At 45.6% G+C, this 23,227-nt stretch overlaps 3 protein-coding genes across 6 annotated transcripts in view; 2 read left to right on the forward strand and 1 right to left on the reverse strand.

Annotated features, from left to right (window-relative positions):
- abhd10b (abhydrolase domain containing 10, depalmitoylase b) overlaps positions 1-18,314 on the forward strand; it is a 117,878-nt gene extending 99,564 nt beyond the window's left edge. For 2 of the 4 annotated variants that reach the window (XM_086021537.1, XM_086021534.1), the window contains 4 exons: positions 16,330-16,516; positions 16,997-17,108; positions 17,404-17,541; positions 17,678-18,314. In XM_086021537.1, coding sequence (XP_085877663.1) covers positions 16,330-16,516; positions 16,997-17,108; positions 17,404-17,541; positions 17,678-18,019 — 779 coding nt within the window. In that variant the 3' untranslated portion in view covers positions 18,020-18,314. Of the gene's footprint in view, positions 1-9,511; positions 9,598-15,856; positions 15,989-16,329; positions 16,517-16,996; positions 17,109-17,403; positions 17,542-17,677 lie in introns of those variants that run through there. The other 2 variants (XM_086021538.1, XM_086021539.1) reach the window with 2 other exon arrangements.
- Positions 7,696-14,940, reverse strand: ythdf3 (YTH N6-methyladenosine RNA binding protein F3). The gene is made up of 5 exons (XM_086021532.1): positions 14,579-14,940; positions 13,911-13,935; positions 13,684-13,763; positions 11,660-13,339; positions 7,696-9,234 (listed from the first exon to the last, which is right to left on the reverse strand). The coding sequence occupies exons 1-5, from the start codon at positions 14,606-14,608 to the stop codon at positions 9,211-9,213; spliced, it is 1,839 nt and encodes a 612-aa protein (XP_085877658.1). The 5' UTR covers positions 14,609-14,940; the 3' UTR covers positions 7,696-9,210.
- A 165-nt stretch (positions 18,315-18,479) lies between the features above and the next one.
- On the forward strand, positions 18,480-23,121 carry tagln3b (transgelin 3b). Its single transcript, XM_086021542.1, has 5 exons — positions 18,480-20,488; positions 21,274-21,482; positions 21,623-21,797; positions 22,236-22,338; positions 22,445-23,121. The coding sequence occupies exons 2-5, from the start codon at positions 21,303-21,305 to the stop codon at positions 22,584-22,586; spliced, it is 600 nt and encodes a 199-aa protein (XP_085877668.1). The 5' UTR covers positions 18,480-20,488; positions 21,274-21,302; the 3' UTR covers positions 22,587-23,121.
- The last annotated feature ends 106 nt before the right edge of the window (positions 23,122-23,227 follow it).

The following is a 23,227-nucleotide window of genomic DNA, read 5'->3' on the forward strand; positions in this document are numbered from 1 at the left end:
CTTGCTAGCTCAGCTATCGTCATCCTCTCCTCCATCGGATCCATCTCCATGAATCGATCCAGCCATTGATCTTTATCCGCCCGGCCGCCCGTCGACCTGTCCGCCGTTCCATCCGCTTTCTGTACCGTTTTCATCATCCATCATCATCCGCACTTGCATCGATCCATTTATCTTTCTATTCTCCATCCACCCATCCGCGGTGCTGCTGCGCAGTGTAGTGTGTGGGTTGTTGTTGCATACCTATGCAGTGTACGTGTGTGTGTGTGTGTGCGCGTGTGTGTGAGAAATTATGTAGGCACCTCCTGTGTGGAGGTTCCACTTGTATCGTGCGCTCCTCCTCCGCTCTGCGCTCGTTTATGATTCCTGCCGTCCTCGCTGAATGCTCTCTTGCGTGCGTGGTGCGGCGTTGCATTGTTCTTTTATCCGCGTCCCGCTGGCGCGCGCGCGCCTCCGATGGGCCTCCCGAGGAATCGGACGTTGCGGTCTAATCCTTTTTAATGTTGCCGTAATCGCGGGGCGTAGCCCTCGTATGCATGGGCGCGCCATGTTGTGCGCAGCGCCTCAATTGCCCGCTGCTAACGCAGTGCCAGCGTCTTAATTTTAGCTGACCGGCGGGACGCACGAAAGAAAAGAAGAAAAAAAAAAAATCAACCAATATAAGCGCCTCAGTTTTCCGTTACTTAACTGCAGAGAGTGCCAGGCATGCATTTGAGGTGAGGCGTTTATTTAGTTCAGTGAATTGACGCACATAGCAACTAACTTCTGGTTTATTTACTTATGTTTCAGTCAAACCAAAATATAATTGAAAATATCTATTTGAGATAACACAGCAATTAATCGAAGCACACTCTTATTATTCATGAACTATCAATTTTTTTAGACCGATGTTTTGATTCAACTGTAGCGAAGGCAGGGGAAAAAAAATTATTTTATTTGAAGTGATTTATTTCCCATTGACATACTTCTGTTATGTATGCAGCTCATGTCACCATCACAGAATGATTTAAGCAGATTGAGGTGGGGGGGGGGGAAGAAAAACACACCCAGGCATCTTAAGGAAGCGAGGCATTTTTTTGCAGAAAAGTGAAGCGTTAAGAGACGGGCAGCAATCACAAATCAAGCATTCCATTTTGCAAATAATCGACGGCGCCGGCAGCGATCATTACAAGGCTGGTGGTGTGTATAATGGCGAGGATGTTTGTGTAGCTCGCTGGGATTTAATTTTCAGTGGGTAATTGAAAACCAAAATGGCTACAATCGAAAAGACAAAAACTTTGCTGTTCTGTATTAACCCTAAGCGGCAAAGTTTTAAATCTTGCACTCAACAAATAAAAAAAAACAAAAAAAAAAACGAAAACAATACAAAAAGTAATTAAAAAATAACAATCTTGCACTAAAAACAAATTAAACCCACCTGCATTTAAAACCAAAGTCAATACGAAATAAAAACAAGTCAAACCATTATAATCGTGATCTCGTTCGGTGTGAGGTCCGGGTCCAATCCTACTCTGTATGAAATGCAAACTGCGTCCCCGAACCCCCTCGTTGGTTGTCGCCATTGCACGGACTGAATTTTTCTCCGTTGTTCGTCCCTCAGCTCATCACACTTTGGGTTCCACGAAATCCCCGCCACGCTTGATTGTACCCCGCTCACTGCCGCGGCAACAAAACAAACAGCTGCGATTAGCTTTCTCTCACACGCACGCACACACGCACACACACACACACCCCGAGTCAAATCAGCAATCACGGCCAGAACCAACACACACCTATAACCCACGGCCGGGAGTGTAAACAATGCGCTTGCCTACCGCCTGCTCTCCTCTCCTCTGATTGGCCGTCTGGACGGCGGGGGGACGTTTGCTATCGATTAAGGGATCACCTCAGGTCCTCCGATGTAATTGCAAGTGCGACGCCGATCAGCGATCGGCAAGGACCGCATATCTTGCCGAGTTGCGATTAGCCAGCAGGGGTGGCAACACGACGTTGACAACGCATCGGCCGCTTACTGTTATGGTTTAAGGGGCCGCGCTGTCGCTTTGAGGTCCGCAGAATCGGGTGGTTTCGTGCTGTGTTCAGGGAAAGCGGGACAACTTTACGCCTCGCTCCGCAATCTGGAGTCGGCGGTTGGGGAGGTTAAAGCAGAAATAGATCACGGCCCGTAATTCAAACTCGCCCGAGCGTATTATTTCGAAACAAATGGCTTACAGATGATTTGACGAAGACTCTCAACCCAGGCTAAACCCAGCTCCTCCCTACTGTACGAAGTCAGTCGAGATGAAGCTCGCGACTTCTTCCGCCTTCCTTGTACAAGTGCTACCTGTCACATTTTTTTTTTTTTTTGCATACCCGCACAAGCTGGCTAATTGTCGTACAATGTGAGAGACAAGGAAGCGCCGCCCGTCTCCTGTCTCCCCTCCCGCTCTCCAGGCGGGAGATACCTGGCTAATTATAGCCGTGCCGTGTGGCACGCGGCATGAAAATTAATAAGGAGAGCTATCGGGCCGCTGTAGGTTGTTCGATTTTAGTGTCGTTTGTTGGCCTACATTTCTTGAAATGGGACGTTTTCATTAGCGGCTGCGTTAGCGTTAGCTTGACCTTGATGGCAAGACTGGAGGTGAGCGTCACGCGAGGGTTAACACACACACACACACACACACACACACACACACGCGCGCAGACACAAAACATTGAGCCAGCATCTCCTCTTTCAGCAATCTTGGTATCGTTTTTCAGCGTTGACATTCATTCGTATGCTGTATATGTATAATTCATACATTTATTTTATAACTATAGTCGTATGGAAATGCCACCTCTCTAATTGCTGCACAGTTCCTCTCGCTGAGGCTAAGGCGTTTCTTGTATATTTATTTAATAACTAGATAGTTTAATGGGAATTATTCAATTAGGATTTTTATCTATATTAGTGAATGTTATATACAGACAATTCAGTGTGCTTCACATAAATTGAAAAAAAAACCCAATAATAATCAGTTTTTTTTTATTTTTAGAAAAATGCTTTTTGATTTTTGAAAAAAAATTTGAAAAAAGGTTTATACATGTCAATTGAATGTCCTTCTTATAAATAAAAAATACAGACAATAAAGTGAATTTTTAAGATAATTTTATTTATAATACACCAAAAAAAACTTTGGGCATGTATTACAACTTTAATTAGTGATATATAGTAAATTCAACACATAAATTACCTTGTGTTTCCAGATTGTAAAAAAATGTGGAAATTTGAAGCGTCGTGTGTTTCATGAGACAGCAACACCAATATCTACCGCAAGGACGATATTCAAAGATCGTATGATTAATTGAAGTCACAGTATGACTCATATTGCAATTAAAAAAAAAAAAAGTGTTTTAACGTTATGATTATTTCATTTTACCTTTGTTGACAGTGCACTGCAGTTCATTTAATGGCGTTCAGCTTGAACCCTTTATTTTATAACAAGCTGCCAGTGGCCTCTTGTCATAGCAAATTATAATTTTGACATGGCATGTGTCTGAGTGTGTGAGTGTGTGTGTGTGTGTGTGTGTGTTATTTCCCTGAGCATAAAGCCAGAAAACGAGGCGCCGGGCGCATAAAGGCGAGGTGTGCAGCGAATCCTGAGCTATGTATGTATACAGTGCACATGAAGAATAGCAAGCATGGGGGAGCGTGGGTGGAAGAGGAGGAGGAAGAGGAGGAGGAGGAAGAGCAGCGCGGAGATCAATAGCACTGCTACAAAAGAAAGACCTGTCCATTTGCTGACTTGCCGACTTAAGACAGCCGCGTTTTTTTTTTTTTTTTTTTTTTTTCCTTCAGCAGTCATGCATGCGAAGGAAGGCCTGCGAGTGTTGTCTCAGCAATGGCAGTTTCTGGCATGTGTGTCATGTGCGGCCCCACCACACAGGGCAGCGCTTTGTGGGGGCGGAAATGCACACTTACATTTTTTTTTTTAATTCCTTTTGAAATGGCACACACACACACACACAGCAGGAATGATTGTGGATTTTTTTTCAATAACAAATTAGCCTTAAAAAAAAAAAAATTATATATATATATATATATATATATATATATATATATATATATATATATATATATATATATATATATATATGTAGAAAATGAAAACAAACTGTTTAAGGTAGGACGTCTGAAATGTGTCAAAAAAAAGTGGCAGGACAAGAGTTGCCTTGTACAGTTGTAACAGTATCGCCATCTAGTGGTCATTTGCGTGAATGTGATATGGAGACAACAGACAACAGAACTGGTTGAAAAAATATACATTATTATATAGAACATATTTTTGCAATACTCCCTATATTTAGTTTCAATGTTACTATTAATATTTTAATTGTGTATTGATTTTTGTATTTATTATTTTCACTGTTAGTTCGACTTTTTAATATTTTTTTTTTATTATTTTTAGTTTTTATTAATTTGTGAATTTTACTATTACTTTTAATAGTTTGTGAATTTTAATTTAATATTTGTACTTTTACTATTTAATGCATTTTTAGTTTTTTTTGGGGGGGGGCATTTTTAAAGTATAACTTTTATTATTATTATCATTATATATTTCATTATTAATAATAATCTCAGGAAAATCAGATTCATGAATGCAACAAACCTCTTGATAAGAACGGGGCGGGCCGTAAATATGCTCCATGCATGACTTTGATTCCACGTCTTGGTTGCCAGGAGACATTTCCCACCACGAGGCCTTGAACGCATCTCACGCCAACACCCAATGCCGTCAACATACTGCCAGTACTGTATGTTGCCGTCGACGCATTCTGCGGGGGTCAACGTTAAAAGCCCTTGCGCAAGTTCAGCGCGTATAGATTGCGCGGCTGCAGACGCTATAGAAAAGAAAAAAAGAAAAAAAAAGCTAAAGAAAATCAATACGCCGCTTTATTCCACGTGAGCGCAGTGTGAAGTTTGCCAGGAGAAAAAAAGGGCAGCGATTCACGCAGAAGGTCACCCGCGATGCTATTCAGAACAAGATGCCAAAAGTGTGAATGTGTGTGCGGTTAAAAGAAATGTCTAAAGAAAGACAAAGGTGATAAACTAGCAGAGCTGCTTTGAAACAACGGCGAAAGACATCCGCATGTCCTGTGCGTCGGCCATCTTTGCGCAGTGCGTTACTACACAACTGAAATACTGGCGGCCATATTTGTGGAGTGTGGGACTCTATTTCGTCGGCCGTGTTAGTGGGATATGTTTTTACTGGAGCTTTCCCCTCATGCGTCGCAGCACGATTTATGTATGTCGGCCATTTTAGTGGAGGGTGTGATTGTTTTTTGCATCTGGAATACACCACTGTGTATGTCAGCCATCTTTGTGGAGTGTGTGATTGTTTTATTAGTACAACACTGAATAATACGAGTATCTCAGCCGTCTTTGTGGAGTACGTTGCGGTGTGACTTTTTCCAAGAGTGTCAAGGAGACATCGATATTTGTAGTATTCTGTGACAATTTTTGTGGATGTCACTTAAGGACCATGAATGGCGGCCATATTTGTGGCATATATTGCTGTGGCACCTTTTTTTTTTTTTTTTTTACATCCCTGTACAAAACATGCATGCTTAAACAGCCATATTTGTCGAGTGTCTCGCGACCTGATTTTTTTTCAGTGTCACTCCATGTATGTCATCCATATTTATGGAGAAAAACCGTAAATGTGTTTTTACGCAATGAAAGTGTGAGGAGGCCCACATAAAAGTTAAATGGGATGCATTTTTATGGCGTCTCTCAACCTTAACACTGCTTGTAAGTGCTTTACAATGTTGTTTAAATGTTACGGCGTGCTCCGTATCAAATTAGCCGTGTAAAACGAACACTTCTTTTATGTGAAGAAAGCCGCGCGCGTGGGACATATTCCTTATTAAAACCGTAATCCAACGCTTTGCTTTGACAGATTTAACGCAAATATTAGCTGACAAATGATCTTTCTCGTGCGCGCTCGTGGCATGGTGAAAAAGGCTGCGCGGCTTCTCTGGGCGCTTGTAATGAGGTAACCATGGCAACAGACAGCCTCACAAATGGCAGCGAGCTGTCAATCAGAAGCCCACTTTTTCTCGCCTTCTTTTTTTTTTCCCCCGCAGCGCGAAATAAAAAGCCCACTGATTATTTTGTCTGGCTTTACTGTTTAATTCAGCGCCTTGAAACTGCATGGAGTGCCAAGGCATTATAGTAAACCTTGTCCCGACTTTTAAATATTATTATTAATATTATCATTATTGCCATGACTAACCTTTTCCATAGGTGACAAAATGGGACTAAAGTGGGTTGTTCCGATCCAGCCGTTTTTTTTTAGTTTGTTTTTGTTTATTTTCTTTTTGCGGGGGGGAGGGAGGGAGGGAGGGCGGGATGGGGCGTTTAGCGGAAGTAACAAACCAGGAGTCTAAATAGGACAATTCTGGAAGGGAAAAACAACCTAAATGGACAACAGTAGCTGGAAAGTTGTGTTTTCAGCAAACCATATTGAGTCATGCCTCAAATGAGATGTGTAATTATTTGGTCAATATGTGTTTGCGTGAAGATGACGTGACCAGAATTTTGTTTTTGTTTTTTTGCTTAGAAATGTCTCGGCACCGATACAGAAGGTCAGAAATCAATCTTCAACAAGCCATATTGACCAATACCTCAAATTAAAGGACTTCACAAGAGCTTTACAGTTGTGTGCTTGTAGAACGCAGTCACCAAAAAACATACTTAATAACCCTTTAATACACAAATAAGGTCAAAATACAATTTTCCACAAATCTTATTGAGTCATACCTCATTAAATCCCTTGAGGGCGGCTTTCCAGGTATGTCGTATTTAGCCAATAAATATGTTAGTTTGGGTCGTTTTTGCCTAAAAAGCTCACTGCGTAACAAAGTCAAAAATAATTGTCATCAACAAGCCATATTGACTAAGACCTCAAATTAAAAGACTGCATGAGGGCTTTCCAGATTTGCAATTATTTTGTAAATATATGGCCCCCCAAAATGCTTCAAAAGGTCTCCATCCCTTGGCGTCAGGCTGAGTTTCCCTGTTTGATTCACATAATTGACTCGATAGTAAAAAAAACACACACACATCGCACTCGAGGTCTCTTAATTAATTTTCTTCTTATACACATCTCAGCGTGACTGTTGGCCAAATAAACGGCAAGTTCCCCGCTCAAGTGTGCCCGTTGTGTTCACAGACAAAAGCAAAAGCGGCAAGAGTGTTATCCCCCCCCCCCCCCCCCAGAAAACCTGGTCGATGCACAAGTTAACAAGTTGCCAGTCCAAAAGCCTGCAGTGTTGTAATTACAGCTCTTTCTTCGCCCCCCCGACGCACATAATGGGACATTTTCTCACTCCTCCCGCGCTCGCCGCACAGCTTTGGCGAGCTGGCATTAGGAAAGCTGTCGTATTAAAAAAAAAAAAAAGGGAAAAAAAGCTGTGGAGGCACAACAAGTGCTTCTCGTCCTGGTTTAATTGGCTCTGGAGGAGTTGGAGGGCTCGAGAGGAAGGAGAGGGTCTTGCTGTTTATTGGAGAGGCTTTTTGTTTGACCACTGAGGCAATTGGATGGAGGAACAGAATAGCTGTCGAATGGCGCTCTCTAGCGGACACACGGGGCCTTGCTGGGTGACGTTACAGCAGAATATAACACAATTCAACTACAATTGAAGTGAATACAATAATTAGAAATGAAGTAATCTTTTTATTTTTGTACAGTTGGGATTTGTTAAGAAACATAAAATGTTGGACACATATAAACACATATTATAATAATTTAAATAGCATACACTAAATTGTATTTTGGTGTAATTAGATGGGGTTTTTTTTAATGATAAAATGTATGTTGCAACATTTTCATATCTATGTAAAATAAAATCCATATATAGTTGACCTGTGCAAGAATCATGCCGTTTGATCTAATCAGCACCTTGATATGTCACTCGTGAAGTGGATACATTTCGGTAAAGGAGAAGTGCGCACTTACGCAGATTAAGACAGATATGAATCAGGGTTTTATTCAAATAAAAAAAAAATATGAGGAAAAAGAAGACACCAAAAACCTGAAATATATTTGGATGCAATTGAGCTTGTTTAAAGAAAAAAAAAGATGGACATTTTTAAATGTAAACTAGAATAAAATGTGTGTAATTAGATTTCTAAGAATGGATATAATGTTGTACCAGTGTTTAATATAATAAAATTGTGAAACAATATACTGCATGCATATATAAACTGTATACAAATGTACATAAATCTATTATTGAAGAACAAAACCCCTTTTACAAGAAAATTAACACTTGTGTGACTTAAACCCCACCCCCCTCAAATGAAACAAATTTTTACCATAACCATTTTATTTATTAATAGTTAATACAAGGTTGTTGTTTTTTTGTCTTCTTTAGCACAATGGTCTTCCCATTTGACATGATTTTTTTTTTTTTTTTTTTGTCACTATAATTCATTTCAATTGTGCTAACACAGTTTCCACTAATTAAAAATGATTCCGAAAAAGCTTAAGTAGCTGAGGCGGATAATGGCAGCAGCTGTCGCTTGTTGTTGTTGTCTTTAGCGGCTTCCAATTTGACTAAACAAAACTAATTGCTAGTAAATCCGAGCGGAAGTAATCAAGGTAACGTTTGATAACGCTCTGCTGTAGCAACGTCGTCAACTCATTCAACTTGGTCCAAATGAAGACAAACACAAGGCTTTTTTTTTTTTTTTTTTTTTTTTTCTTCGCTAAACACGGCTCATTTCTTTATTGTCGCTAGTGAGTCGGCCACATTCTCCTCAGACAGAAAGCACTTAAGAATCACAAGAGAAGAAAAAAAAACAAAACAGAAAAACAGAGAAGATGAGCCCGTCGTCGCATTCTTTTTGATATGCGGGTACATACATCCTCTGATTGGCGTGATTGTGTTTCCCCAAATTAACTCACCTGGATACTGATTCCAAACAAGAGAGGCTAAAATGATTACAAATAAAAAAGCAAAAACAACATGGCGACGACGCTGATTAGTCAAGTTAGTTGCAAACAAAGTTAAAAAGAGTGAGGCGATGAAAGTGCTTTCAAAGCAGGCGACTCTGAAAAGCAAAAATACACACATCGAGCGTTGCCATGTTACGTTTTGTCGTCCTCCTCGTGGTTAGGCAACTTTTGTTGTTGTCGTCGTTTTGAAGGTCCTACGTCATTAGTGTCGCACGTCTTGTTTGCTCGAAGGTTACTGTTTATTTCGACTGCGTTCCTGCCAACGAGAGAGAGAGAAAGAGAGAGAAGACATCGTTGGGAGGTGGCGACACAACAAGGAACACAAACAGCTGCGGGCTTGTTTTTCTTGAGTTTGTCGTAACAGCCTGCACCAAATTTAGTAGGAAATTGTACAAAATGTTCACCAATAATGTGGAACCGCTAAAGCAGATTTTAGCTAAAAGCTAATTGATAAGATTGACACTGGTCAGCAGCATTTTGTCCCAAAATGTATTTTGGACGCTGATTTCTAATTTATAGCTGTCACGTTTCAGGGGGAAAAAAATCCACTTTGGAGCGCCTCATCGTCCGCCGTGAGTGTGTGCACATCATGCAGAGAAAAGCAGAACAACAAAGGGGGGTGAGTGGGAGAATTTTTTTTTGTTTTTAAGTCTGACTTGAGAGCCAACGTGCGAACAAGGGCTTCGAGCGGTGCGGCTGCTTTAGAGCGCCTCGTTGTCACCCGGCCGAGTAGGATATATTCCAGCTACCTGAGGTTTGATATCTTTTAATGTATAACCAATGCAGTGGTCTGATTCAAGGTTTCACTCTTACTCCTTTCATAAGAACCCTTAAGATATGTCCATTTATTTTTGTGTACATAATGCTACTAAATTATCTCTTTGGATCAAATCAGCGTTGGAACGGTTGCTGCGGTGACGCTTCTAATAGGACGCAGTCGCTGAATGAATCCTTTTGTGCGCTGACCTCCGCGCTCATACCTCTGGGCATCATAACTATTAATATACTCAATGTCTCTATTATGAGTACAGCAGCACGCGCTCTTTCACTATTGCACTACGTGTACGGGCGACTATATGGAACCCCGTTATAAGACGGTGTTGTGTGTGTCGCAGCGATATTGCGGCGGGCATTTCGAGCGCCGTGTTCTGCGGTCACAGTTGTTACTGAAGCCCCTTCTACGTCGGCTGTTTCGAAGCCGGGGATTTTCCACCTTTTATGACGCAGACGTGGCGCCGCGAATACGACGGGTTCTTGGGTTATATCGACGGTGAAAGGAAACGGCGCAAAGCCAGGACAGGGCTGTGAGGATTTAACACCCCGAGACTCTCTCCTCCCGCCCTGCTGCTTTCGACTTGCTCAGGTGTTAAAACGTCACACTTTGGGGCGAAGGGCTGAATGATTTACAGCAAACACAATCTTGATCACTTCAGGATCTTATGCTGCACTGCCATCCTTCATACTCTACAATTTCGCCTTATACGGTCTGATTTTTCTTTTTCAATTTTTCCGCCAATTTTTTTTTTTTGGGTGGGGGTAGGGGGGTGAATCGTACTACATTGTGATGTATATTTAAATTTGATTGCTCTTCCCTAGCGCCTTGCGTATCCAGCCTGAAAACCGGGAGTGTTAAGACCACTGAGTAAGGTTACTGCCTCAAAAGTTTGGCGTTCAAAGGGAGCTCATGGCCTGCATCTGCCTTTGTCTCAAAACAGGGAATGCCGGGAATGTGGGCTATTTCTAGGCCCCCCCTCCTCGGATATCCCTCCCCTCTTGGGGAGCTCATCGCACTGTGGATAAATCTGGCTTTTTTTTTTATTATTGTTTTTTTTTTTGAAGCCGCTTGTTAGTAAGCATGACTTGTCAGGAACATCCACTTATAGCAGACTGGGCAGGTGGATCAGCTGATTTTTCAGGCGGTGACTCAGTGAAAAGAGAGCGTGTGTACGTGTTATACGGGAAGTCGAGCAGTGTAAAGCGCTTTTGAGTGCCTTGAAGGTGGAAAAGCCCACTGACCATTGAGGAACCACACAGGTTGAGTACAACCGTTACAAACAACAACACCGATATTTACCGTATTTTTCAGACTGTAAGTCACACCAGTAAAATAATGTTGCCAAAGAAAAAAAACACAAGTCGCTCCGGCGTATGAATCGCATTTTGGGGGGAAATTTATTTGACAAAAAGATTGCCCGTAAGCAAGTAGAAGAAGCAGTCATGGCAAATAACGTATGCCGTATCACGGGGAACGGGGATTTTGGGTGGCAGTCCGAGCTCTAATTTTAATATGAAAGTATAAGTCCAGCCAAACTGTGGAAAAAAAAAGTGGGCGACTTATAGTCCGAAAAATATGGTAAGTGTGTGGTACGAATAATTTAGTAATAATAAGTAATAGCGAAATACTAATGCAGACAAAAATGTTCTCTTTCAAGGCAGTACCAGCCTTGATTGCTGTCCCGTGCTATAAGGTACGGATCCGGTCTAACACCGAGGACTCACTGCCGCTGCGTTCTGTTTCAAGCAATTAACCGACTGCGCGGATCCACGTCGGCTGGGCACTAAGAAAGCTGACCGATGCGGCAGTCAACAAAAAGCGAACAAGTCAAGGGTCTCCCGGCGCATTCTGAAGGGACTTCGCCCCCACCCACCGTGTCGCCGCCCGTGGTGTCGGTTGCGCTTACCTTCCTCAAAGCCTCCTCTTCTTCCTGGCGTTTCTCGTAATGTGCAAAGTCATCAAAGATTGAGGTGGTATGCTTGTAAGCGGCGATGATTTTAAGCACTTGCTTGGCCTTCTCCAGGGGCACCTCCTGAGTGTCCCTGGAGTTGGTCACCGGCTTGTTGTCATTGTTCTCCAGCCGGATGTGTCGCAGCTGGTTGTTGGGCACGTCCTTGATGAAGGCCCACTTGACCTCGAACTTGCCCTTCCACTTGTCCTGAGACCAGACGCCGGCGTAGGCGTTGTAGTCCACCGGCGAGCGCATCTCGGCCACGCCGCAGAAGTGGCCGCTGCCGTTGACGCTGAAGAGCAGGTACAAGGGCCCCTTGCCGCCCAGCGAGCGGTAGGCGCCGTCCAGGCGCTTGTTGCCGTGTTCTGTGCTGCACCAGATGGCGTACTTGATGGAGCGGTGGATGTCGTCTTCCGAATAGCTCTTAATAATGAAAACGCGTCCGTTTTTCAAGTTCCACTCAAACTCTTTGGGGTTGTAGTTGTTGAGGGCGCGCAGTTTCTCCAGCACGGGGTGCGCTTCGGCCGAGCACAGCGAGGCGTTCATCGGGATGCCCACGCCCATGCCGAAGCCGTCGCCCCGGTTCCTGGGAGCCAGCCAGCGGTTGGGCGGGGGGCCGGGCTGCTGGGGTTGATGCTGGTGGAGGGCCTGCGGGGGGCCGGGGTGGGAGGCCAGGTGCAGGGGGCCGGGCGGGAGGGACTGCGGGTGTTGCGGGGACTGCAGGGACTGGAGGTGGAAGGGCTGGTGCTGGTGCTGGTGCTGGTGCTGGTGCTGGTGCTGGGGCTGGTGCTGGTGCTGCGGCTGATGGGGCAAAGGGCTCTGCAGTAAGGCCGGGGGCTGAGCGAGAAGAGGCTGCTGCACCAGCGGCGGCGTGGGCATCATGGTCTGAGCTAGCGGCGGCTTGTTCAGGGGGCCCTTGTCATCCCAGGTGCCAATGTTCATGTTGTGCTTGATGGGCGGCGGGGGAATGGCGGCGCCCACGATCCCCATGTTGGCTTTGGGCTTGGCCTTGAGCTGCGGCTTGGCCGGCTTCTTGGCGATGGCCGCCCACGAGGCGGGTTTGCCCGCCGACGAGCTCGCGGGCGGCGGGAGGTGATTGGCCGCCACGCCGCTCATCCCGGCCGTGCCCGCTAAGGGCGAGCCCACGGTTTTGGTGACGGCCGCGACCATGTCCGTGCCCAGTTTGAGCCCCGCCATGCTCTGCTCGATGCTGTTCAACGCCGGCATCTTGCTGAGCTGCGCGTCGCTCCCGAAGCCGGCCTGCCCGTCTGCGATGGCCCGGCCCAGCGAGCTGGGCGCGTAGCCGTAGCTGTTACTGTAGACGGAGGTCTGCGTGGACTGGCCCTGGGACACGCTGGTGCCCCAGGTGGAAAAGTCAGCGTTGCCGGGGAAGAAGTTGAAACCGTGCTGGCCCAGAAAGGGAGGCGTGTTGCCCAGGGCGCCCGGCTGGCTAAACACGCCATCGGGGATGAAGTGCGGCTCGCCGTTGCTCATCTGTCCGTAGGTGGTCAGGTAGGGCATGGGCGGGTCTCCCGCTGTGGACCAGGCGGCCTCTCCAAGAGAGTACGGGAATCCAATAGACGGCGCATAGTAGCTGGGCATGTAGGGATCAGACATGGGTGGGTAGCTGTTACCCTGCACGGTGAAGACATTGCAACTCATTAATGCACCGTTTCACAACCATTGTCGAGCCAAGGCACACAATTTACATTGGGGGGCAAAAAAAAAAAAAATCCCACGCCGAGACTTGACTGATTCTGTTGTGTGAATGGCAGAACAAGTGGATACGCGGGATACTTCAATTGATTAAGCAGTTCACAGCGATTGGGAATCATTGAGTGAATGTTCCATGGTGACCGTCTCTGCGACTATGTTGTCACTTTTTAATGGCGCCAGGTTATGCTTTACACTGGCCAGCTCCTTGGATCCAGTGCACGGCGCGCGCGCATGGCCATGACTATTAAATTATCCCATATTACCTGATTTGTCTGGCTGCTTATGTAAGGCTCAAAGTCATCATCGTTCACGCCGTCCTTTTGATGCATTGATCCGTTTTGCACTGCGCGGAAAAGAGCGCAACATTAAATCGCGGCGGGGTAGACTGTAATACACATAAATATTTCATTTCTGGTCATATCCGTGCAGTAGTCCAAGCTGGGAAACGCGCGTACGTTTTGGAGCAGAATGTACCTCCACGGTCACTTACCTTTATTTCCCTGTCCTTTAGGTCTCTGGAATGGTGGAAAAGATTGCATTAGCACAACATTGACTGACTTTTCATAAAGGCACACCACCAAACAAAGATGGCACAAAAAGTGGATGGACAGGTTAATTATGCACCTATGCCATCTAGTGCAAGAGAATTGAATTGCTCTGCCTGTCAGTGTACATCGCTGGCATGGAGAGTACCAGTGGAACAAAGATACGCTATTAGCAGGGAATAAATCATTTTCGGTCCAATGTAGTGAAATCGGATGCTTTCTCGAGGCGCACCTGATGATCTCTTACGGTTCGTTGGTTGGGAATGACTGCATTAGCACATACATGATGCTGTAGTGTTTAGTGGATGAACATGTCAGTGGGCTAGCCGCAGCTTGCAGCCTACTTGCTCCTTATTATTAAGCGGATGTCAAACGCCGAGGCATCCAGTTAAAAGGTGCCGCAACGCCGACCGGCTCCAACCGGCTCGCACCGTGAACTCGGGTCGGCCTGCCTGCGTTTCCGGGCGGCTAAACAGCTATCACATTTCGCAGCGTTTTGTTGATATGGCATCCCCACTAGGATCCAACTGCTGTCGGCAAACTTTCCCAGCCAGCGAGCCTTTACCACCCGATCCGCTACCGTCAAGTGAAGCTAAGCGTGGCCGAAACCGACCTGCTGGTGGTCCACTGTGGTCGCAGACATCCTCCAGGAAGCGGGGCCGATGGCTGTTCAGCACACTGTCCGTCCGCCCGTGTGCACTCCTCCTCCGCCGCGCTCTCTCCCTCCCCTCCCGCCTCCCTGCCTCGGTTCTCCGGCTGTCCGATCCCTCCGCGAACGTTCAGCCTTACGGCGGTGGCAGGCAGCGGAGCCCACCGGGAGCACACGACGACGTCGCCGTTTATCGACGAATGTATTGGGCTGTGAACGAGATGGGTGTCGGAGCGCGGGAGTGAGTCAACGGGAACGTGACGACCGTTTTACGGGAATATCCCCCCTGCCATCTTCCACAATGGCGGACTGGCTTCTTCACCCCCCCCCCCCCACCGCCCCCCCGGGTCCCGCTTCCGCTCCGCTCCGCTCCTCCGCTTGGTGACCTTCCGCCTGTGACGCTCTGAGTCATGTTCCACTCTGACACTTCACATGACAGTCGCAAACTCACTAGGGGCCCCAGCTACTTTCCTTGTAATAGCCAACTGCAGCCATTTTAACGCATTAAAAAAGAAACTCCGTTGTTGTTTACCTAACCCTGCCTCAGCTTGCGTATTTATTAGCTTAGCGTCGTCTTTTTAATCACTCTTGGCATGACTGTGTTATTACCTAAATTAACTACGACTCTACACAATTTTCAAGTTTTCTCTGTGAAACGGGCCAGCCTACTATATCTTGGTTTTGATTAAAAAGCAATATAGTGTGTAAAACATTCGCTATTTGATCAAAAATAGACAAGACCCATATTTGCTCTTTGCTCACCATGCATACCACTACATGCACTCTTCATTTCAGCAGTTTTAAAACCTCTTCATATCCAAAGGCCAGACTACTTTTGAACCTATTCAATTTTTTGCCTCAAACGACAGGAACACTGAAATAATAAAAAAAGAAATATTCCACTACATTATTACTACAACTGTTACAAACATTTTATTCACCATTGTGCTATGATGTAATATGTACAAATATGTCGTTTATTATATATGTATTTGCTTTGCTTTATTCGGCACTGCAAATGAATAATTTCTCAAATACCTTACCAAAAAAAATAAAGGTTAAATAAATAAAGTAAATCAACTATTTCCTCCCTTGCATTCTTTCATGGGCAGAGCCGACACATTCAATATGGCGTACGCGCATCCCTGTCCCTAGCAACGGATGGACGTACTCAAGGCGGTATATACGATGTCTATGTTACCAGAATCGATTTTTCCTTGAACGAGACCGGGCGGCCACTTCTCGCGAGACTTTCCCCAGTCGCTGGATTGCGCTCCAGTATGGCAGCCGTCGCGCTGAGATCTTGTCGCAGAGGACTTTCACGCTTTTTAAGCCATGGAGGCTCCGCCGCTTCGTCCGACACACACTCGAAAGGTTTGTCCGGTTCTCAAATTGTCGTCTCGGCATGATAAACACGGCTTGTGTTCGCTCCGGTGGTCAGAAACGTACACGAGGGGGTGTGGCTTTGAAGGACTGCGTCGTTTTAAAAACATTGGACTGTACATTTTGTTCTCGTCACTGAATTACATTACATTACAGTCGGACATAATTTGAGAGTCATTAACGTTAAACATGCCTTCGTCGTCGTCTTAAACGCGCCAGCCACCAGTGGTGAAATTCTCTCCTTGAGGAGTTTGCCTTTCTTCGATTATGTCATGTTTCCTCCATGTTGACATTTACATAACATGCAACACGAACACTTGTGTGTCCACCAGAAGACCGCAGGCACAAGTCCACACTCCAGTATGCCACCAGACCAGATCTTCCCAAGCTGGCTTATAGGATGGTTAAGGGCAAAAGTCCAGGGGTTGTCTTCCTGCCTGGCTACGGGTCCAACATGAATGGTCAGAAAGCTGAAGCGCTAGAAGAATTCTGCCGGTCACTCGGCCACTCGTACCTCAGGTGAGCCAGCAGAAAAAAAAAACGCTTGCGTGGTGTACATTGAACCTGTTTATAGCAGGGTCCAAACCTCCCTCACATTTAAACAGACTTCATCTTATTTAAAGCACACTTGAAAGTATTCCTCTGCACCTGCTGTCAGGAAATGGGAGACCAGATATTGCGCCTCATTAAAGAGTTAAAAAGAAGACTCCAAATAAGATGCTAAGCATGCTTTCTTCAAGATAGGGCTTCACAGTTAATCGGATTTTAACTGTGATCACGATTTTGGCTGCGCCCATTAAATTAACCTGGTCATCAGCAGGTACTTCCTCAAGCTGCAGTCAGCCAACCACCAGGGGGCGCATGCATGTTTGAGGCTTCATTAAACTGCCTAAATTAGGGGGCGCACCCTGCTGGGCCATGGCGAGAGAAGAAAGTACAGCTGCTGTAGCACACTGTCGTCCTTCATCTTTGACATTTGTCCTTTTTGTGCTCACATAGGTTTGACTACACTGGACACGGGGCCTCAGAAGGGGTCCTAGCGGAGGGAACCATTGGCACGTGGAAAAAAGATGTCCTTTATATGCTGGATGAATTTGCAGAGGGCCCACAGGTGATACATGCCTCACATCCTCAAAGAGGGGTATTCATTTTGAACGGATTTTTTTTGTTTGTTTTAATGTGAAACAGAGCCCACACATGATTGGGAAAAAGTACTGCTGTCTGTGGCAGTCCAGATTACGTTTCTTTGTTAGTGTCACTGTTTAACCACAAGGTGTCACTGTTATACCACTTTGCCACGAACTGAAGTAGTAGGGCCATGTAATGTACCCACCAAGGACACATCATTAGGTATAGGTGGTAGGTTCTTGCATCATGTTCCCAGCCATGCTTTTGTTTCCTTGTAGATACTGGTGGGCTCCAGTATCGGAGGCTGGCTCATGCTGCTGGCGGCCATCGCACGTCCGGAGAAGACTGCCGCCTTGGTGGGGATCTCCACCGCCGCCGACCATATCGTCACCTCGTTCAACTCTCTTCCATTAGAGGTGGGACATTAGTCATGTGCTGCCTCGCCTCAAATATTATCCGACTCCTCGAATGTACCGTTTTAGTACATTGTTAGCAGTGCTGCCGCCGTCATTCGAGCCTTTGCCTGAGACTCGCCAATGTCGTACCGCGTAGACGAAGATGCAGTTCCAGGAGAAGGGCGAGTGGACGGTACCGACCAAGCACTCTGAGGAGGGCCTGTACAAGTTCAGCATGGACTTCCTGCGCGAGGCCGAGAACCACTGCGTGCTGCACAGCCCTCTGCCGATCACGTGCCCCGTGCGCCTCATCCACGGCCTGAAGGACGAGGACGTGCCGTGGCACATCTCCATGCAGGTGGCCGAGCGCGTGCTCAGCGCCGACGTGGACGTCATCCTGCGGCGCCACGGCCAGCACCGCATGTCGGAGAAGGACGACATCAAGCTCATGGTCTACACTATCGACGACCTCATAGACAAGTTGACCACCATGGTGTGATTACAAGGTACCGGGGCGGCGGCGTGAGCCGGGCGGGGCTCGGCGTCGAAAGACTGTTTACTACCAAACAAGGCAAGTTTCTTTTGCCCCCCCCCCCCCTCCAAAAAAAAAGACCTTTTACCCTCTCACTTTGTATTTTCCTTGCATTTTAAGTTGCATTTCAGTATTAGACGGGGTCACTCACTTCTACTGCTGCTCCTCTCCCTTCCTTTTTACTGACACAAGTCTATAGAGTTCCTGTGCCTTTTTTAAAATTTCACCCTTGTGGGCCCAATAAAACCTCTGCACACTGTCAGTGCAGTACTTTCTATCGTTGAATCGCAAGTGATGCCGGTTTGATGCACGTTTTGCAGCTTTTTCCGGCCGCGAGAACTTGCGCTGGAATCTAGCGTGACATTCTTTATGGCAGCATGGCCCAGCTGGGCTGTTGATTATTAACGTAATTGGCCCTTCGCCGGGCTGTGCTCAATGGGGCGGCGCCAGTCGCTTTTAACGGAGGGCTGCGACCTTTTACCTCGCCTCCGTCTGTCATCTTTGTGTCCTCACGCATGGGCGAGAACATCAATTGAAGGCGGCTGTTCTTGAAATTGGACCTGATTTATGAGGCAGGAGCAACGGAATGGTCTCCCCCGAACCCAAACACCGTGTTCCAAATTCTTATTTTTGTTTTCCTGAATGTGGTTCACAGCTAAGACATTTTTGAGGAGATTCACTTTTATGGTAATAGGTATTTAATTGAACAAAAACACCAGTATGCATTATTGAAAATCGACTTCCTAATTAGCAATCCTCCCTCATAGATTCATTTTAATCATGCTCCACGCGTTCTCTATAGGGTTTACATGAATTCTAAACAAATGAAAGCCACATGTTGGTCACAATTGTGCATTTTTGGTCTCGTTTACAGCAATAAAGTCCGAAATTTTTGCAAATATCACAAATGGAAAAACAATTCAAGGAGTCCATTGCGCATGATATTCAACTTAAAAAAAAAATAAATAAGTCATGCCGTACAGAATTCATGCAGGACCTGAAAGTACATTTGTGCAATATACTGCAAAACAATCTATTGTGGCTGTCAGCATTTCCGCCCAACTCTTGCATAACAGTTATAATGGTTATAATTTACAAAACCACCCCCACACAGAGTTTCTCCGCCCATGACATGACCAACTTGGCTGGGCAAAGATCCAGAACCACTTTTGAGCTACACTGTGTAAAAGCCATCCTCCTCGGTTGTGACGCCTCTCCTACCTTGTCAAAGCCTAAACGGTAAGCAGAGCCGCACTTACAGGGATTGACCTGATTTATGAGTTTTCGAGGTATGAACTCAATGCACTTCACAATCACTCCGCTTCAGTCTGCTAACCTAATGCTAACGCCAATTAGCATCTATGTTGCAGTGCTTGTAAGCGACGGATTGAACACAAATTGTAGCGACTCATATAAAAAGACAATATAACACTACTCAGTCATATATTCTTTATCCTCTCTGAAGAACGACGAATATTGACGTCGAAGCGGACATACTGACCACTACTTGCTGCCCATAATGTCCATTCATCAATTTTTTATTCTTGTAAGGGTTGAATTCAGTTAGCTTGAATTTAGTAGTTTTGTTTTTATTTTTTGGAAAACCTTTAAGTTTGGTTGTTATTTTTTTTTATTACTTTTGGTGTTAGTTTTTTTTTTTTATTATTTGTCTTTTCACAGTCCAGCCATTCGATCCCAGGAACTTACTTACGTTTTTTTCAAATGTCTTCAAATGTTAGGGTAAAAGAGGGTCTAAAAATAAAAAAATAAAAAAGTCACAAAGGATTGTGTAAACTGCTATTCTCAAACCACTGATTGATGTTCCTCCTTCTAAACAGCAATTAAAAAAAAAAAAAAACATTTCACATGCAAACAAAATGCAAATTCCAAACAGAAAGGCAGGAGTCAGAAATTCAAACGTCAATACTGCGAGGCAGACAATCTAACCACTATTTCACCATGTTGACCAGTGTGACAAGTGGGCGCACATTCATGCTGATGACCTGATCTCCTTTACAATGACTACACACACTTTTATTTCATTTTGACATCATCTTGCGTTGGATTAAATTCTGCGAGTGTATCCAAAGTGCCCATTCATGTTTTCGCCAGGGACCAAACGCACAATAGGGGCGAAACGATCAATAAATGCATCAGTTGTGAGGCTTCCAGTCGCTTACACGGACTGCAGTGACCGCTGGCTGTAATCGCCCCCATCCCCCTCCCACCCCACCCCTCCCCTCCCTCGTATATATAAAAAGGCGTGTCCTCCCCCCTCCCGCGCACAAGCGAGACTGAGCGCGCCACACGCCCAAGCCCCGGCCCCGACGCGCTTCTGCTGCCCTTCATGGATGCTCCAGGACCCCGGCATCCTTCGTGGAATTGACACGCTGCTGTGACAAGGCGGGACGCGACCACGCAACACCTCCTCTAACTGTAAGTCAACTGCGCGCGCGCGCGCGCGAGTGTGTGTGTAGGTGTTGAAATGTTAGTTACTGCGCAATGGTCGGATTTCACTCATTTCATATCGACGTTGAACATACAAGATGACATGCATGCAATCGTTGACAATGCGCCAGAAAGGGCTGACGTCATTGATTTTTAGCGCGGTGCTAAAAATAGACCCCCATGTGGCGTCCCGCGCACGAGGGGACACACGCATCCCTGTATTTATTTATTTATTTTGCGGCATGCCGGAAACAGGTTTGACACGGTCGCCATGGCAATAATGTGTCCCTGGATGGGACGTTTGCCAGGGGCCACACCCTTCCTTCCAGGCCACTTCATTAGGTACACCTGCACATCCAGATCATGGCATCGAAAGATGTGAGCGATATAACGCGACCGCGCAGTCGTATGATTCATAATACGTTTATTGTTGCGGTTGTGCCGCATCATACCGAAAAGTGTACCTAATATTGTGGTCACCTGAAAATTAGAATAAAAATATTAGGTATGGCGCTCATGATGACATCACTGCCAGCTGAGAGCGACCACAAATATTCTGGTCATAAAAATAGAAATTATTTTAGGTCGTTTTGTCAAACCTTAATGCAACCTGAGAGATGTTCCTAATATTGTGGTTATCTTAAGGGAAATTGTCCCGGCACAATACGAAACATTCTGGGGTTGCTTTGCTACCTCCAGCATGGTGTCTAGATCACAACACGCACAAAGTCAGTCTGGATCCTCAAAATGAAGCAAAATCTGATTTTTATTAGACCGGGTGAAAGGTCAGGGAAGCGTTGCCATGGCGAACAGGGGCCCCAGTTACGGCCTGAGCCGAGAGGTGCAAGAAAAGATCGAGCAGAAGTACGACCCGGACCTGGAGCAGCGGCTTGTCGACTGGATCGTGGCCCAGTGCGCCGGCAGCGCGGAGAAGCCGCCGGCGGGCAGGGAGGGCTTTCAAAAATGGCTGATGGATGGGACGGTGAGTGTGCCAACACTGCCGGGAGCATCTGAATTATTTGAAGCAAAGTCTTTTTTTTTAAAGGCAAAAATGGTAGATCCGGGTTGTTGGTTTTTTTTTTTTTTGGAATTTTTTTAACTCGACTTCCACGTGGTTGCCAGGTCCTGTGTCGGCTCATCAACAGCCTTTATCCTGAGGGCAAGGAGCCGGTCAAGAAGATCTCCGAGTCCCAGATGGCCTTCAAGCAAATGGAGAAAATATCTCAGTTCCTGCAGGCTGCTGAGGCCTACGGCGTCACCAAAACGGACATATTCCAAACGGTAGACCTCTGGGAAGGTAAAAAAAAAAATAAAATAAAGTCTTTTTTGAAGTCAAAAATAATTGGTTTATAAGGGGTAACGCTCCTGTTGTGATCCGGGTCAAATTATTACATACTCCAGAGAAAATATTCTCGAAGTACTTGGAAAAAAATTAATTAACGTAATTGTAGGATTAAAAAAAAAACAGTTAATGATCAATAAATATACATTGTAATTGTTTTGGTTTTATCGCTAAACATGCACTGGTCACAATGGTGAATTGAAAAAAAGTTTAAAAAATATTTTTCACTCTAAAAGTTTACCTGGGATTTACTATACTGTTGTCAAAATCCTCATCGCTCAAATAAATGTGTTTTTTCCAATTCAGTAATACATGGATATTTTTAACTTTTACAAAAAAAAAAAAAAAAAAAAGCATTTGCACCAGGTCACATTGTCGCATCCCAAATTGCAGGGAAAGACATGGCTGCGGTGCAGCGCACCCTGATGGCATTGGGCAGCGTGGCCGTCACCAATGACGACGGCCTCTACAAAGGCGACCCAGACTGGTTCCACAGGTAAAAACCTCCCGTCTCCCCCTCTTCCTCCTCCCACGTCGGCGCCATGACACCCCCCCCCCCCCCGCCCCCCCGCCCCGTGTGCCGTGTGACTCTCCGTCGGCAGGAAAGCGCAGGGCTATCGACGAGAGTTCACCGAGGAGCAGCTGCGCCAGGGCCAGAGTTTGATCAGCCTTCAGATGGGCAGCAACCGCGGAGCGTCTCAGTCGGGCATGACGGGCTACGGTATGCACCGTCAGATCATGTAGTAGACCGGCCCTACCTTCTTCTCGTTTCCACTAACACTGTGCAACGTAGCCTGCTCTGCCTTCCGCTAACCTAAACTGCTGCTTTCAACCACGATGTCTTCTCCTCTTTGTTGTCTTCCGCTCTGCTGTCACTCCCGCTTTATGATTTTGTGTGCAACATCTTAAGTGCGCAATTTAGCCCCCCCCCCCCCCCGCGCCCCCCGACATAGGATTAAAATGTCAAACAAGCCATCAGTGTTGGTCGATGCTGTGAAAGAGGCATGCTTCTTGAATCTTGAATGACATTTACCACGGGTGATTGTTTGACAGCAATTGCTTATTGTGTCATCGTGTGCTCAGTCAGCCTCACGTCGTGCCTGGTTTACGGAACTAGACCACACGGGTCCAGCTCCTGCTACACTTGCCTCAAAATGTGCACTTTTTTTTTTTTTTCTCTCTTCAAGTTTTGGTCATGTTTATGGTATTTCTTTTCCCAGTATGAATTTTATCTGGAGGCTTACTGGAGAAAAGGAAATAATAAAATACATGAACCTAATATGTTAGTGTGTTTGTGTATATAAAGTCGTGAACTGACGGCTGCCTTATTTTATTTTATTTTTTTTTTTTTGTCTTCCTGATTTTAATCAAAGATGGTTTCAAAA

Source organism: Filicampus tigris, chromosome 21 (genome assembly GCF_054856515.1).
Source record: "Filicampus tigris isolate MCC_2025a chromosome 21, RoL_Ftig_1.0, whole genome shotgun sequence".
Taxonomy (NCBI): Eukaryota; Metazoa; Chordata; class Actinopteri; order Syngnathiformes; family Syngnathidae; genus Filicampus; species Filicampus tigris.

Coding starts and splice junctions, on each gene's coding strand:
- ythdf3 (XM_086021532.1), bottom strand. CDS start 14,608: ATGTCTGCGACCACAGTGGACCACCAGCAG. Junction 13,764..13,910: donor TAAAGGACAGGGAAATAAAG/GTAAGTGACCGT, acceptor TTTTCCGCGCAG/TGCAAAACGGATCAATGCAT. Junction 13,340..13,683: donor TAAGCAGCCAGACAAATCAG/GTAATATGGGAT, acceptor TTCACCGTGCAG/GGTAACAGCTACCCACCCAT.
- tagln3b (XM_086021542.1), top strand. CDS start 21,303: ATGGCGAACAGGGGCCCCAGTTACGGCCTGAGCCGAGAGGTGCAAGAA. Junction 21,483..21,622: donor AATGGCTGATGGATGGGACG/GTGAGTGTGCCA, acceptor CGTGGTTGCCAG/GTCCTGTGTCGGCTCATCAA. Junction 22,339..22,444: donor GACCCAGACTGGTTCCACAG/GTAAAAACCTCC, acceptor CTCCGTCGGCAG/GAAAGCGCAGGGCTATCGAC.